Source organism: Misgurnus anguillicaudatus, chromosome 4 (assembly GCF_027580225.2).
Source record: "Misgurnus anguillicaudatus chromosome 4, ASM2758022v2, whole genome shotgun sequence".
Classification (NCBI taxonomy): Eukaryota; Metazoa; Chordata; class Actinopteri; order Cypriniformes; family Cobitidae; genus Misgurnus; species Misgurnus anguillicaudatus.
In genome coordinates this window covers 10,491,884-10,509,548 of record NC_073340.2, presented here as the reverse complement: position 1 = coordinate 10,509,548, position 17,665 = coordinate 10,491,884, and the positions used below count along the sequence as shown (strand labels likewise).

The following is a 17,665-nucleotide window of genomic DNA, read 5'->3' as shown; positions in this document are numbered from 1 at the left end:
CATGCGCACTTCATTGCACTTCCGGATTTGAAGTGAAATGTAACATTTAGCTCGTGGCTTTTAGAAACTTGTTGCAGAGACAGCGCATAAACGGAGCATTACAATAAAGGGGCGCATTATTGTTTACAGACAGAGGACGCAGTGACGGCGAACAGTGGCATGTTGTGTGAATGAGACTGTCAGTAGACTCCCTCTGATGCCCTGATGTCGTTTTGTTGTGCCTTATGATCGCGACTCTTTGACTGACTGACAGCAGCATGACGCGCCTGGTGTTTCTCGCGGCCGCGGCGCTTCTCGTGTCCGCTCCGGCGCGCGCCTCTCAGGGGGATAAAGAGCCCGTGTACCGCGACTGCGTCAAACATTGCGTCCGGACGAACTGCACGGGGGCCCGGCTGCGAGGCTTCCAGTCAGCCCAGCCTCCGTACATGGCACTAACAGGTACTAAACTAACCTATTTGTACAGCTACTACTAACACGTTAAACTCCATATACTGGAGTTGTTTTACAACAGTCACAAAAAATGTCAATAGAAAATTTGCAATGAAATTTTGAATGAATTATACAAGATTACTAATTTTAAAAATAATTATTTTGTAAATGCTCAGTAGTATTAGAAGAACATATGCATAATTAATAATTAGTATGAATACACTGTATGTTAAGTATAGTTATTAACAAAAATAATACCATGGTATAATGTACAGTACCTGGCTGACCATCTACATCGGCTTGCCTTAAACTGTTTAAACTTTATGATTAGTTTATACAAAAGTTTGTACAAATTTATACAACGTATGAAATAACACAAATGCAAGAGTATAGAGTTTAATGTCTTTAAACTAGGGCTGTCAAAAGATTAATCGCGATTAATCCCATCCAAAATAAAAGTTTGTTTACATAATGTGTGTGTACTGTGTAAATATTATGTATTTATAAATTCACACACATTCATGTATATATTTAAGAAATATTTGCCTTTAAATACTGTATATACATTTATATAATTTATATTATATATACATATAAATATTTTATATATAAATATAACAAATTTTCTTAAATATATACATGATTGAGTGTGTTTTTATATATAAATAATTAGGGATGCACCGATACTGGTATATGGTATCCGCCTCGATACCACATTTTCTAAAGTACTCGTTAAAAGTCCCCCGATACTGGGGATCGATACCACTGTCTGAGAAATGTCTATGTTTGAGCGGCGTGTAAGGGGTTAATGCCTCTTGTGTTGTCCAAAGAGGCAGAGTTTACAACAAACTGGAAAACAAGTCCCTTGTTTTTTTTTTTGTTAAATTATATGACTTTTTATTAAGTATTCGGTATCGGCAAGTATTGAAATGCAAGTACTCATACTCGTATTCCAAAAAAGTGGTTTCGGTGCATCCCAATAAATAATAATTATACACAGTACACACACATATGTTATGTAAACACAAACTTTTATTTTGGATGCGATTCATCTTTTGACAGCCCTTAACTAATACATTTATGCATTTGAGAAATTGTAGCAACATTATTAAGTGCCCCCCTCACCTACAAAAACTGAACCCAATACATTACCATTTAAGCTACAGAAACACACTGTATAGTTCATATGGGTGATTCTCACGAAAACTTGGTTTTAAAAATGTCAAGCATGAAAATGTAAAAATTGCTTAAATTTACTTTTTTTCCCACCAGACATTGAAAAACAAAGTCTGGAGTAAATGGGAACATTAATTTAAAAACTTTTACTTATCATTTAACACTTTTTGTAACATAATTAAAAAAACTAGTCCTAAACAATCTCATTGCCGCAACAGTCAGAAAACATCAACACTGACATATTTTCAAAATGACATGACAAACCTGAAAAAACATAATTTGGAGATTCTGCACATGCATTTAAAATCAAAGTATTATGCTTCTATTAATTAAATTAACATTTAATAAGCATCTGTTGCGGTAATGATAATCAAAATGTCGTGTAAGCATTCTGACAAGACAATATTTCAAATTAACTGTAAAAATGATCTTACCTGGTAGCCATCTTGAAGTAACTGGTCCATGTGCTTGTTCACTCAAAATCAAACTTTATTAAAATTCTGTATGTGTGCTTAAACTGTTCTCAAAAAGTGTTGCGGAGGATGAGAACATCAGGCATGGACACATCATTTTCCTAATTTTTCTTCATTATTATTATACATGAATATTCAGTAAATATTTTTTCTGTCATCTAAAGTTGTCTAGCAAAACATCCATTTATTTATTTTCTTAATATTTTGGTGTTAATTTGATTAAATTACAACATAACGCATGTTCAAACACAGCCGGACACATTGCGGTAATGAGAATTTCAGCAGAAAATGAGATAAAATTTACAATTATAAATTCTTATGTTGAAATCACACATTGTGCAAGGTAGAACACAGTATTGTGTTAATTCTGATGCTTTTTAATGTTACTATATTACACATTTTAAAGCTAAAATCATTAGTTGTGTTTCAATGGTTTCGTGAGAATCACCCATATATTATAGAAAGCCTTTGAGCTCCCCACTGCTTTGTTATACTGAATTGAATTGTCTTTGTTAAGGTTGTAATATAATGTTCATTGCATTTGTTTTGCCTCTGATCTTTCAGGCTGGACGTGTCGTGATGACTGCAAATATCAATGCATGTGGACTACGGTGGGTCTGTACCAGGCAGAAGGTTACAGTATACCACAATTTCACGGGAAGGTGAATATCTTCTTATCCGAACTGAAACCTTTTATTGAACAAATACATAAGTACGATTTCTTGTATCCTCAACGGTGTTTCTTTCTGGGTTGTGTTTAGTGGCCCTTTACCCGTTTCCTGTGTTTTGAAGAACCTGCGTCTGCGCTGGCATCTCTTCTCAACGGTCTGGCCTGTCTGTTGATGCTGCTGAGATACCGCAGTGCCGTCCCACGTCAAAGTCCCATGTACCACACCATCACGGCCTTCTCACTGGTGAGACTACATCTGAATTGGACATTTATTTAAGACCGGGTCCTTTAAAAAAAAAAAAGACTGAACCTAACTTGTTAATTTTTGTGATTCCCATCCATAATCCTGACCTCGGCAAATTTACAGTATGTATAAATGTCAGACATCTACTATATCTTTGACCGCAGATCTCTCTGAATGCGTGGTTCTGGTCTACGGTGTTCCACACGAGAGACACTTATCTAACAGAGGTAACTTTTCAAGAGATGATCAAATAAAAACTGACAAATTACACAGATTTTACTGATCATTTTTTATTGTTGTCCGTGTATGAAAACCCTCATAAAAAGATAAATTAATGTGAGAAGCAGAATTCTGTAAGTTGTCATTGTGGCCTTTAAGCGCAATAAACTTCGTAAATAAATCAAGATGAATGAAGTTAATCAAGTTAAGTAATTGATCATTTATAATACTACATTATACTCAATTTCTACTTGTGTTAAAAGGGATTTTTGTCTTAATTTTACAGAAGATGGACTACTTCTGTGCATCAGCCGTCATTCTCTACTCCATCTACTTGTGCTGTGTCAGGTTTGTGCATTTAAACGTCTCTTTATTGAAGAGTACAAGCTGTGGATGAAGTTAATTTAAGGATTATATTTGTGTTGTAGGACGTTGGGTTTGCGGAGGCCTGCCATTTCCAGTATGGTGGGAGTTCTGCTTATTCTGGCCTTCACTTCTCATGTCTCTTATCTGACCTTTGTCAGTTTTGATTATGGATACAACATGGCAGCCAATGCCACCATAGGTAAGAGTGTATGTTTGTTTAGATGCATAATTTTCACAGACTAGGCTTAAGATTTTGATTTGGTTAACATAACCACTTTGAAATTAAAATTTTACACACTTCTAAAGATAGTATATGGCAGTGGCGGCTCGTGACTGCTCATCCGAGGGGCTCTTATTCAAAATAAGTGTTCGGAGTGTCATGTGTGTTGCTTGCGTTTTCAAAATATGTGTTTGTTGCGTCACGCGAACCATGTGCATCACGTGTTTTGTCAAAATGAGTGCCTGCTGCACACGCGTCAAAACGTTTATGATAAAAGAGACGCTCACGTTCACAAAATACACGCAAGACACTCACTTAACAGTAAACTCTGATTACGCATGAAATTATGCGAGTATCTGGCAAACGCGAGCATCTCTTTTATCATAAACCCTTTGGACGCATATGTGCAGCGGGCACTTGTTTTGGGGAGACACGTGATGCACACAGGATCGCTCGAGGCGCTGAACACATATTTTGAAGGAAAAAAAAAACACACACATGATGGGCTACATACATGTTGTGACGAACTTCGCATCAAGCGCCCTCGAAAAAGTCACCGGCCGCCACTGGTATATGATGTAGAAAATACAATATGTAACTGTTGTTCATACAGCAAAAGTCATGCCTGTAGTGCTGTATGCATGCATATTTAACCCTTTATATGTCTCCATGTGTAACATATTTAACTGGAGCAATACCTGTTTTTTTTTAAAACCTTGTGTACATTCGTTTGGGTTTGATTCACGTGTAAAATGGATTTGTTTGATTTGTGTTAAGTGTTTTATTGTATGTAAGCATAGCCAATGTTGTGTAAATATTGGGTAGTTACAAACCGAGTCCTTATAATTCAATATTTTACACCTGCTAGATACAGCATCGCTTGATTGTGTTTTGCAGGATACAGTAGTGTGTAGGATCTTTTTTAGGAAGTATTTATTGTCTAACACAACTAGCTGTAACTTTCCTAGTTGTGTGATGTTCATTGATTTAATGCTTATCATTGTTTGTCAAAAATGGATTAAACCAATACAAGAACATATGTTTTAAGGGATTACTCCACTTTCATAAAAGAGTTCTGATGATTTGCTCTCCCACATGTCATCTAGGATGTTTTAAGTCTTTCTTTGTTCAGTCGAAAAGAAATTGGGTTTTTTGAGGAAAACATTCCAGGATGTTTCTCCATATGGTGGACTTTAGTGGACTCACGGCTCAAGACGAGAAGTTGTGGTTTAAAAGTACTTTTTTTGCGAAATTGACCATCGTTTTGCTGCACAAGACCCTTATGCCTCGGTTGGGATCGTTTAGAGCCCTTTAAAGTGACAGTAAAGGGAGAAAAATCCTGGAATGTTTTCCTAAAAAAAAAGACTTAGTTTCTTTTCGACTAAGGAGGGACATGGGCATCTTTGATGGCGTGGGGGTGAGTGAATTGTCAGGATTTTTTTATGAAAGTGGAGTAATCCTTTAAATTAGATATGTGACTGACCCCTATATCCTCATACTACCCAGCAGCACTAGTAGTTTAGCGTGAAAGATGTCAACCTGTTGAGTTTTCTTAGATCTTCTCACCCACCCACCTTCTCCACTGTGTTCCCCTCTGGTCGTGTTGTGCTTTTCTGTCACTTCAGGCATGATAAACCTGTTGTGGTGGCTGTGCTGGTGTTGGCAGAACCGGAGGATCTTGCCGTACTGGTGGAAGGGCGGTATGGTGGTCTTTTTACTGCACGGTCTGGCCCTGCTTGAGCTGCTAGATTTCCCTCCACTCTTTTGGGTCTTAGACGCTCACGCTGTGTGGCATCTCAGCACCGTCCCCGTCCACTTTCTTTTCTACAGGTACGTGTGCTCACCTAGCTTGTTGGGCCTGTTTTGTAATTCTTAAGCACGTAACCGTCCTGCAGTAAATACAATGTTAAACTATTTATCAACACAATGTAGTAACTTAACTCTACTGAGTGGTTGTTTAAAACATGCATATGTCTGGATTGATGCACATTTCACATACAGAAATGGTAGTTTCTGTTTAGTGGATCTGATTTAAGTTAAGTATTTTATAGCATTTTTTTATACATACACAGCATCTATTGCTCTGTTTATTCATTAGAGAAGATTATAAGAAGGACATTGTTTCACGTCTTTTGCCTGTATGTTGTTATATTTTTAAAATGGTGGAGTTTTCAAGATTGTTTTCTGACCAAGCAGAGAATGAGAGATGACACGTTTTTTTTTAAGTGCATGCCTGGGGCGTTCGACACATCTAAAGTCATTTGCATATTCAGTCATATTCATTGTTCTCTTTGGTGTATTGAGAAATATGCACATTTTAAAATAAGTAGCAAATCCATAAATCACTTGACAAAATGCTCTTTTAAAAAGATCCTATTGAGAAGATTGTAATAATTTTTTTTTAACCCTGTTATCATGAATAACCAAATATTTGTGGAAAAATCTTCACAACCTTGAGGCTTATGTCAACCAAATTTGAAATTTGTCAACCCTGTTACCTTTAGGTGTAATTATCCAACATTTGTTACTTACCCAACAAATTACTGAGTGTTAAAAGGTATTTACATGATATAAATGTGGCTTAAAGGGGTCATATGATGCGATTTTACATTTTCCGTGTTTTTGGAGTGTTCAAAGCTGTTTGTGTATATAGAAGGTCTGCAAAGTCGCAAAGATTACAGTCTCAAACCCAAAGAGATGGTCTTTTTAAAATTGAAGAAGCATCCATGCATTCCTAAAACACCTCATTCAAACATGCCCCCACATATCTACATCATTGTGTGGGAAGATTTGCATAACACCTCCCAAATGTATACGCAAAGAAAGAGACCGTTACTTTAATTCTCGCTGTAGTATTTTTGCCACAGCCGCCAATGTTGTGCACTCTCAAAAAAAAAAAGGTACAAGAAGGTACAAAAGTTATCACTCGGGCAGTACCTTTTCAGACTTACATTTTTGTTTCCAAAAGTTGCATATTTGTACATAATAAAAGGTGCAAATTGGTGCCAAAATTGTACATATTAGGACCTTTTTAAAGGTACTGTCCCAGTTACAACTTTTGTTCCTTTTTTTTTTTGAGAGTGTTTTTTCGGAGATGTTGTGCTTTGGGAGCTCATATTCCAAATATGATAACATTTCCGTCACACGCTTGATTTACCAAATTACACCGGACTGGATAGTTGGCCAATCAGAGCACACTGCGCTTTTCAGAACAATGAGCTTTGTAAAATTTGATGCGTTTCAAAAAGACGGAGCAACAACAATGAAAGGTATGTGGAAATTAATGTGAGGAAATGCGTAAACCAATTGCATTACACCAAATACACAAAATAACGTTCTTTTTAGCAACGTCATATATATGACCCCCTTAAGGTTAGATTTAGGTTTAGGATCAAGGCTGATACATTTCTACAGTAGTTATTGTAATTACAATAGTAAGTATAATGTACGTACAGAAAGAAATGTATTTAAAGAATTTGGTTCCAAAACGCAATAAATCTATTTTGACTAATTTCGGTAAAAATGTGTTTTATATACCAGGAAAGTGACAAGATGAAAACCACTATTTTCTGTTACAAACTTTCACAAACCATCTTTAGGTTATAAAACATTAACAATTCAAATCCATAATTAGATTTTTTTATAAAATATTTATTATAAAAACTGATAATTTTTTTCCGCAAAATGCAATAAATCCATGACAATTTTTTGTTTTCAAAATGCTATAAATCTATTGAATCAATATATAAATGTACATTCATCTTTGCCATGTTATATTCATTTAGTTGACTAGTGGTATACACTGATTAAAAAAATAAACATTAATGGAATTAATCAAAACACTTACATTGTCATATTAAGAACACTGTCATTGCTGCTGTCATTATTGGGACGTCGCTACTGAACTTTTTTGACCGCGATCAGCTGTAAAATATTTTGGTCCTGCTCGATTTTTGTTGACTTTGAGTAAAAAAATATAAAGTTTTTCATAAGATCCCCTGAGGTCAATGTGTTAGCATGACAGAAGCTTGATGCTATCGTGTAAGACAAGCAACAGCCGGCATTTTCCTTCGCCTGAGTGCCTCTCACGTAAATTATTCGATTTTGATGGCTTACGTTTCTTGTCCGCCACAGAAAACCAACACAGGTTTATCAATGCCATCAAAAGTATTATTTATTTGTTGTTTGTTTGGTGATCACGAAGTACAAAGTAGATAAGGAAAACTCAGATTCTGTGTGAATTCAAAGCGCCGCCATTATAGTTTACAATGCGTGGAATGGTGCGCTATGATTTGTTGAGCGGATTTATTGCATTCTGCAAAAAAGGAGGACTGACGTTGGTCGCGTGTTTAGAAAAAAAGGGAGAAAAGATGACACATGGGATATCGGATTTTGCGTAAAATGAAGAATTTACTTTTTAATACTGACCAGATACAATACTGATTTTGGCTGTAACTATTAAAAAAGGCGTTTTGCGTTTTGGAACCAAATTCTTAATTTGTTCAACTTTTGAGGGTGTTATGTAATTTTCTGGTGAATGCTTGTAAACCCTGTTTGCTCTACTTTTGTGTCTTTATAGTTTTCTCATAGACGACAGCCTTCATCTTCTAAACACAGAGAAGCCGGGAGTGAAACTGGACTAGGAAGAGAGAGTCTCAGAACCCCAACCCCTCCTCTGATACCCCTCCCATCAGGGCAAGAGGGAGTCGAACTGAGCCGGGTCTCAATCGTGCCGACTCCCCGCATGTGTCCCGGTGCTGAAGTTTTGAGTTGTTTTTTTGTTGTGTTTAAAGTGTTTTTTCATCATGGATTTTTTTTATTTTGCATTGTACAGAAAAGGTTGTCTGATTCTGAAGATTTGCCACTGTGTGCTGTAGTTTGTGTGATTGTTGTTTGCATCTACTAAGCTTTGCCTTCGGTTGAGTCGATAATAGAGTAAATTAGCATTTCTTTACATGGTACTACTAAACTCTCTAAAGGGTGCACAAATTAACGCCATCTTTGCTGATGAACACCTTCACAGAAGTTGTTAATGTCTCCCATTTACAGTATATAAGTTTGGAGTGCAAGATTTAAAGGGCCTGAATGAAGTGTGAATATATTCGGAGGTAGAGCTAGACTTAGTTTTAGTTTTTAAACATGTGTTCACCTTAAGTGTGCTGAACATCGATACTCAGGAGGGGTTATGATTGAGCAATGCGCTCTGTTTCTGAGACGCGTGACGGTGATTTCATTATGGTGCAATAGTTTGAATAAACAGCAGAGAGCGCTGCTGAGTTGATGTGTTTCCAAATTGTGGGACGTAGGATTCTTCATGTTCTCGGTTTTGACCTGTAAAGGATTTGAAGATTATGTGTTGTTGTAATAGTGCACACCAGGCTTACCAGAAATTTGAGGGAGAGACTTTAAATTCATTTAAATGGATAGTTCAGCAAACAATGAAAATTTGGTCATCATTTACTCACCCTCATGTTGTTCTAAACCTGTATGAGTTTCTTTATTCTGTTGAACACAAAAGAAGATATTTTGATAAATGATAGTAAGCACACAGATGACGGTACCCATTGACTTCCATAGTATTTTATTAAATATTCAACAGAAGAAAGAAACTATATTTACGTCTTTGATAGATTCAAATGATTTACTCATAATGATCTTGCTAACTTCCATAGAGCAAGCAACCATTGGATCAATGCTAAAAAACTGTTGATTTGTCAATGTTAATTGAGTTGAATCAATATCACTTTGCATTCTCCATTATTGTTGAAAAATATAGAAATTTGAACAGACTACCATTATGGTGATCAGTGTTTGCTTTAGTTGGGCCATGTTATACATCTGTTGTTGCAAAGAAAACTAAGAGCTAATGTGACCCGGTCAATTTAATCATTATGGGTTTACCTAAACAAGAATTTGTTGTGTTAATGAAGTGTAAATATTGTGTGATACTAAAATGTTGGATGGTGGCAGTGTTACGGCTGTTATATTTTTATGAATTATGAAAAAACTCTCAAAAAAGCTACATGAACTATGACATTATGAATCAGTGTATGGAACTCAACAATGGTGACAATCAACAGAAGTAAACTTCAAGCTGCAGTGCATGCTGGGTATCAACATAGTACTAATCTCATCCATGATTCCCAGCATGCATTGCAAGTGATTGTTTTTTTCTGAATTAGTTTGATGATTGTAACCATTGTTGAGGTTTTTGATGTCTAAGTTTGTCAGCATTTTTTCTGCTTTGACATTTTTCAGCTTTCATATTCTTCAAATAATGCACTTAAAATAATTTAATACAATATAATTTTAGCTCGAAATGCAACCAACCACACATTAACAACGCTTGAACAATATTTTTCTTCATCGAGCATACATGCATTCTTACTTCAACACGTACACAAGTGCTGAAAAATAATTAATTGAATAAAAGTCAAGAGTCATGGCCCAACTAAAGCAAACACTGATCACCATAATGATGGTTTGTTGAAATGTAAATATTTTTAAATAAATGGAGAGTGCAAACATGATATTGACATTAAATCAATTGACAAATCAACAATTTTTAACATTCATTCATGGTTTTTGTCTTGTCCCTTCTGACATCATTGACTCACCCTCATGTTGTTACAAACCTGTATAGATTTCCTTGTTCTGCTGAACACGGAGATATTTGTAATGAAGCAGGAAACCATGGACTATTTTTAGACTTTTACAAACCCTGTTCACTGTATACTTTAAAAGTCAAAAAAAGTATGGAAGGGTTGGAAGGATCACCACAGGGTTAGTTGTAGCCATGTGAATATAAAAGGCCTGTTTGGGGGGATTGTTCACCCAGAGGTGAGACATTTGTCATTATTTGCTCACCCTCATGTTGTTATAAACCTGTATAAATGTCTTTGTTCTGATGAACACAAATGAAGATATTTTGAGGAATGTTTGTAACCAATCAGAAGCACCATTGACATCTATAGTAAGAATGAATAATACTGTGGGGCTTCCTTCGCGTTAATCAGAACAAAGAAATGTATACAGGTTTTTAACGGCATGACGGTGGGTGAATGATGACAGAATTTTCATTTTTGGGTGAACTATCCCTTTAAACCGTATTGACTACAGTAATGTGTATACACGGCATGAAGACTTTAGCTTTGGCATCTTTTACTGGAAGCTGCTTTTTCCGGTTTATTTACGGACGCGTTTTATGTATATACAGTACAATCACTTTGTGCTTTATTTTGTTGATCTTTTAATTTAGATGTTGAGATTATTTGACTTTATTTTCACCAAGAATGCCTTTGCAATGAAAAGATTACATAGATCAGAATTAGTTTTCCCACAGAAGGTAATGGAAAAGGGATAAAGAAGGACTTAAAAAAGTGTGCGTGTGCGTGTGTGTGCGTGTGCGTGTGTGTGTGTGTGTGTGTGTGTGTAATTCATCATCACCTTTATGCACATTTATAGCTGTATCAACCGGACAGCTTACAGAGATTTTTCCTTACCAGCTTCTTGTGTTCTGTCTCTTCATGCCTTATTTGTTTTATTTCTTATCAATGTTTGTGTATGTGAATATGTGTGAACGGTTCAGATTAATGAGAAATACAGCTACTTTCATCTTTTGTACTCTCATTCACCAGTGCCAAACTCTTTCTCTGCCTTCTTGCATCATTTTTAAACGAATACGCACCTTTGTGGATTCTACAGTTATTGCCAATGGAGCCGAAACTATAACGTTTGGCTGCCTGTTGTGTCTTTGTTTCAAACTGTCACTTGTGCACTGTGTGTGTGTGTGTTTCAGAAGAGGAGTGCAAGCATGATAGGCCTGGAGGGTAAATATAGACATTTAAAAGCTAAAAGCGGTAGAGGGGGGAAGGGGACATCAAGGGTGTCTGCTAAAGTGATGGCGGGGCCGTTGACACTCAACAATACATCTCATCCGTCTTTACACTCCAATCATACAGTATAGAGAGTGCCACTAACTACCATTACACTTTATCCTGTTAATTTGCAAGAATCTTCTTGTTTAAATACAGTTAAGCCCTGTCACCAATTTCATACAGTCAGTTACCACATAGCCTACACAGTTTATAAAACACAATAAAGATGCATTGACAAAAACCCACTATAAGTGGAAATTGTCAAGCAATATATAATTAGAGTTTATTTCTATAGCACTTTTTACAGTTTTGCATTGTTGCAAAGCAGCTTTACAATAAATACGTATGTGACCTTGTCTGTGAAATCCAGACTAAAGTCTTACGATCTAATTTTGAGATAAAGAGCACCAAAGTTTCATTTCACATTGATTTCAGTCTTTCACATACACCCACCTAAAGGATTGTTAGGAACACCATACAAATACTGTGTTTGACCCCCTTTCGCCTTCAGAACTGCCTTAATTCTACATGGCATTGATTCAACAAGGTGCTGAAAGCATTCTTTAGAAATGTTGGCCCATATTGATAGGATAGCATCTTGAGTTGATGGAGATTTGTGGGATGCACATCCAGGTCACGAAGCTCTCGTTCCACCACATCCCAAAGATGCTCTATTGGGTTGAGATCTGGTGACTGTGGGGGCCATTTTAGTACAGTGAACTTATTGTCATGTTCAAGAAACCAATTTGAAATGATTTGAGCTTTGTGACATGGTGCATTATCCTGCTGGAAGAAGCCATCAGAGGATGGGTACATGGTGGTCATAAAGGGATGGACATGGTCAGAAACAATGCTCAGGTAGGCCGTGGCATTTAAACGATGCCCAACTGGCACTAAGGGGCCTAAAGTGTGTCAAGAAAACATCCCGCACACCATTACAACACCACCAGCAGCCTGCACAGTGGTAACAAGGCATGATGGATCCATGTTCTCATTCTGTTTATGCCAAATTCTGACTCTTTTTCCTATTTGTATTGGAGATGAGTGGTCTCCGGAGGGGTCTTCTGCTGTTGTAGTCCATTCGCCTCAAGGTTGTGCGTGTTGTGGCTTCACAAATGCTTTGCTGCATACCTCGGTTGTAACGAGTGATTATTTCAGTCAAAGTTGCTCTTCTATCAGCTTGAATCAGTCGGCCCATTCTCCACTGACCTCTAGCATCAACAAGGCATTTTCTCTCACAGGACTGCAGCATACTGGATGTTTTGTCCTTTTTCACACCATTCTTTGTAAACCCTAGAAATGGTTGTGCGTGAAAATCCCAGTAACTGAGCAGATAATACTCAAACTGGCCCGTCTGGCACCAACAACCATGCCACGCTCAAAATTGCTTAAATCACATTTCTTTCCCATCCTGACATTCAGTTTGGAGTTCAGGAGATTGTCTTGACCAGGAGCACACCCCTAAATGAAGCAACTGCCATGTGATTGGTTGATTAGATTATTGCATTAATGAGAAATTGAACAGGTGTTCCTAATAATCCTTTAGGTGAGTGTACTTGGTGGTTATTAAAGATTATATCAAGGTTATCTTTACATTAGATGAGTTTATGTAGAAAACATGACAAGAAATGATTGTAGCTGGTGTTTCACAGGCTGGTTCACATAGTAAAGACCAAACAGACAAAAGGAAGAAATAGAAATATGAAAATATACGTATTACATTGAAAATAATTGCTATTTTTCAATCAGACTTATATATTCATAGTGCTATAGGTATGTTTATCAAATTGTCATAAGATGCATATTAGAGAAACTATATATGAGAGATATATTATAATAAATATTGGGTTATGAAGTTGATGGGGAATGAGCTTTTAACTAGGCTTTTGTCTGTAAAAGTGATCATGGACGAGTCAAAATGATTTATGTAAATGTAGGCTAATTGACAATCAACAGATGCTGTTATAGCTTAAATTGTTTTTAACCCCAAGTGTTACAAATGAGAACCAAGTTTAAGCAAAGTAATATTTAATATACCAAAGTGATACCAAAAGTAATATTTTTTAAACCTTCCCTTGAAACTGTCACCTTTTGTTAAAGAGTCTGAGCCATTAGTGGCACCAAATCACTTTTTGCAAATCTGCTGACACACATCATGTTTAAGTGTTGTTCAAGCTTAGCATTTTGTTTCTTTTAATTAAAATCTCCATTTGATTGACTATACTGTAAAATAACATGCATGCTGAATGTAAACTTGACCTTTTTTTCAGGGTTTTGAAATAAAGGGACATTTGCGAGGGACTTGCTGTATGGTTGTACAGGTCATTGGTTGTTTTCTGTAAGACATTCATTAGTATTTTTTTACTAACACTATTGTCTGTATGTAATGTACTTTAGGAAAAACACCAGATGTGGTTGCTGGGTAATTGTTAATCTCCCAAAGGTCCTACTAATCTCTTTTCCTTTGGTCACTTTGACTGGAGCCGATTCAAAGCTGACAAACATTGACTTGCTCTGTACATCTCCCTTACTTTCCCTTTCTGTCTCTCTCTCTCTTTCTCTCTCTCTCTCTATAGCTCTCTTTCTTTTAATGGTGTTAAGCTGCACCTTTCTCTCCAAGTTGTACACAGTCATGTATAAAGAAACCTTAATGAAAATTAATAAAATTGTTCTCTATTAATTTTTTTTACGTCTGCTTCATATTACTGGACTCTTAAAATTGATTGAAAGTTGATTTATAATCATGGCTGCATTATTTCTATACCAGTAAATACAAAAACATTTTGCTTAATGCTGCATCCCACCCAGACTGATAGGTCAAGACATCTGCCATATCAACCAGCCCAACATTAAAAAAAAAACATTTAAATGCTTTTAAGCACATGCAAGTGTCAAAGTAAGTTAAACTTGTCAAAGGTTAATTGTTCAGATTTTGCAAGATAAAATATGTCAGCATCACTTATTGTGAGAATTATTTGTAAATAAAAAATAAATTTTGTGTACAAATTTATTAGCTTTTGACAGATCACATAATAATTCATGAATTATACATAAAAAGTTGTGCATGATACTGCTTCCATGATCTTAACACTGAATAGTTAAATATATAAAGGATTACACTCATTATAATCTAAAAATCAACAGTTGGCATTGTCTAACAAGCACACACCCAAATAAATATACTGTTAAGTACAGTAAACATACGGGCACATGATGAACTACTGTAGAGTAAGGTTTACTCACTTGTAGGTTTATCCAGATAGGGTCTTGTATGTAGATGGTGAGAAGTGTCTTGATAGTTTGAATGAATGAGGTTTATTATTCCTCCTCCCTCTTCTGCCTACTGCTCAGAGTCTGGGCCTGGACTACAAACCCGCTCACTATCAATGTTACAAAACAAGGGCACTTTTGGTGACACATGCCATTCTCTGGAATTTTCCCCCATGTCTACTGACTCTATTAACTGTGAATGCATGAACTAGAAATGCATGAAATGCATGCAATTTTGCTTTGAATGAATTTGTTTTAGGTAATACTTACATTTTCTGAACAGTCGCGCAATGTTTCTCAGTTAAGAGAACTGACAATGCTGCCCAGTTAGCCAGCAAAAAACTTAAAAACAAAGCTATGGTGGCATCTTACAATAGTTTGGGCTGTCACAATGATTAAATAATCGTCTCATCACAATTTTTTGACCTCATCGTGATGATTTCAGATCACCGCAATGATTGCACTTCTCTTTAAAAACACAAGGGGGAGCTGCAGCGCCCGTATAAACGAGACCGTATCAAATGACGCCCCTTAACTGACAGTGTAACGCGATACATTGCAAAGCTATCCAATACAGTAGAAAAAACTGCATTTAAAGAAATGCTGCAAAACTTTGACAAGAAGTATGAACTGCCGGATAAAACATACATTTCCGAAACAGCAATTACAAATTTAGGGAAGTGAAGGATGCTATTCGTAAGGATCTTTAAGGAATTGAATTTTTTGCAGCCACTACAGATATGTGGCCCAGTATTAATATGACCTTAGTAGGAGTTACACTTTATTGTGTTATTTTTTCATGAAGAATTTTCAGTTTTTGAAAGATATATTCATCAAATAATTACTTTTAAATATATTTTTTGTATTAATATTTACTGCCTGTTAAACCTTACAAAAAATGTAATTTAAATCATCACAACAATGTGTGAAAATTATTTCATGAACAAACAAAAAAATGTATGAGAATAAAATGTCAAAGCAGTAAAACAGACAGTTAATCGTCATAATTGTCACAATTGATTAGACAATTAACCGTCAGCCAAATTTCATAATTCTGACAACCCTAACAATAGTGAATACTAATTTATTTTAGGGCTGTTTAAATCTAATTAAAAGCTTTTCTTATTCATTAGTACTTATTTATAATTAATTAAAACAAATGTTACATATTTGTTTTTAATATTAGTTATTTAGTTGTTATTTATTAACTTCCAGTTTTATTTTTTTCCAGTGTAACTAAATTTATGATCAATGCAATTTTTGGGTTGCTAGTAACAAGATAATAAGAAAATTTATAGATCTTCAATTTTACTAACGTTTTTTTCTCATATTAGTCAAAACATTTTTTTTATAGATTTCGAAACTCAGAAAAACAGATTTGATATCAAAACAAAAGCAGCATATAGAATTAAATTACAAAAATATATTAGCAGTGAATTACAATGGAAAATTTGCTAAGCACTATTAAAATAGGGACTATAGTTGGAGACTGGGGCTAGTTGTCACATGGGGGAAGTAAATATTTGTAAATATAACCAAACCGTGTCTCATTTTTGTAAATTCTGTCTTCTAAACTAAAATCTCAATATCATATTTTTGTAATAGCTGTTGGTATACAAATAGCCTAAATAATACGATCAATGAAATTGTTCTTATTAAGTTATGAGTAATTATGCAGATTGTAGCTAATAGGTTGAGATTCTTAATGTCAAGTTGGGGCAGGTTGTCATTGGTGCATGTATTTTAAATATAAATAACTATAATATTATAAATTACAATTTATGTATGTTTAATCTAATGGTTGCATATTTTGGTGCTAGCTATTTTCACTTGATGTGTTTCATCATTGTTTACTTTTTAAATTTTGTTGTTCAGCTGCTTGCTCAATACAACAAGAACAACAACAACAATACAATGTTTGCTCTACTTAAAGGTGCAGTGTGTAAATTTTAGTGGCATCTAGTAGTGAGGTTGCGAATTGCAACCAATGGCTCAGTCCACTGCTCACCCCTCGCTTTTGAAACGCATAGAGAAGCTACGGTAGCCACCGCCAGACAAACATGTCATCTTCGGAGACAGATTCATAAAAAAGTTTATCCGTTAAGGTCTTCTGTAGAAACATGGCTGCACAAAATGGCGACTTCCATGTTAGGGGACCCTCGGTATGTAGATAAAAATGTCTCATTCTAAGGTAATAAAAACATATGGGTTCATTATAAAAGGTCTTTATACACCTCTGATAATATAGTTTTGTATATTATTTTGCATGTCTGTCAAGAGATCCTTCTAAAAATTACACACTGCACCTTTAAAAAACGTTCTTCAATTGGTAAAAGCTAAAAAAAAAACGTTTTATAGACCTACAATTTCTCTCTTTAAGTGAAAAATTTAAGGTGAATAATCTTTTAAAAAATACTTTTAATGGTAACACCTAAAATATTTAGGCATTTTCAACTTACATGTTTTACCTAAAGTGAAAAAATTTGATATGGGCAAATTAAATGTTACAATTATAATAGTATACTTTTTATACAATTTTTATTGCATTAAAATGAACAAAATCCCTGTGTTAAATAAATCAATACCAATTTTGTTAAGGCATGTGGCAAATACAGAAACTGACCTACAACTCCTGGGAAATATCAGCCCCTCTAAATGTTGCGCGCGTGTGGATCTGCTAAAGTCAATCTGTACTGCCACTCCTCCGCGGGAGCGCGCGTA

The 17,665-nt window shown here is 35.6% G+C and overlaps 1 protein-coding gene across 1 annotated transcript; it reads left to right on the top strand.

Annotated features, from left to right (window-relative positions):
- pgap3 (post-GPI attachment to proteins phospholipase 3) lies at positions 1–14,354 on the top strand. Its single transcript, XM_055176076.2, has 8 exons — positions 1–438; positions 2,643–2,740; positions 2,840–2,992; positions 3,157–3,219; positions 3,498–3,559; positions 3,640–3,776; positions 5,423–5,627; positions 8,377–14,354. Exons 1-8 carry the CDS (start codon positions 258–260, stop codon positions 8,438–8,440), a joined length of 963 nt encoding a protein of 320 aa, XP_055032051.1. The 5' UTR covers positions 1–257; the 3' UTR covers positions 8,441–14,354.
- Positions 14,355–17,665: the final 3,311 nt, after the last annotated feature.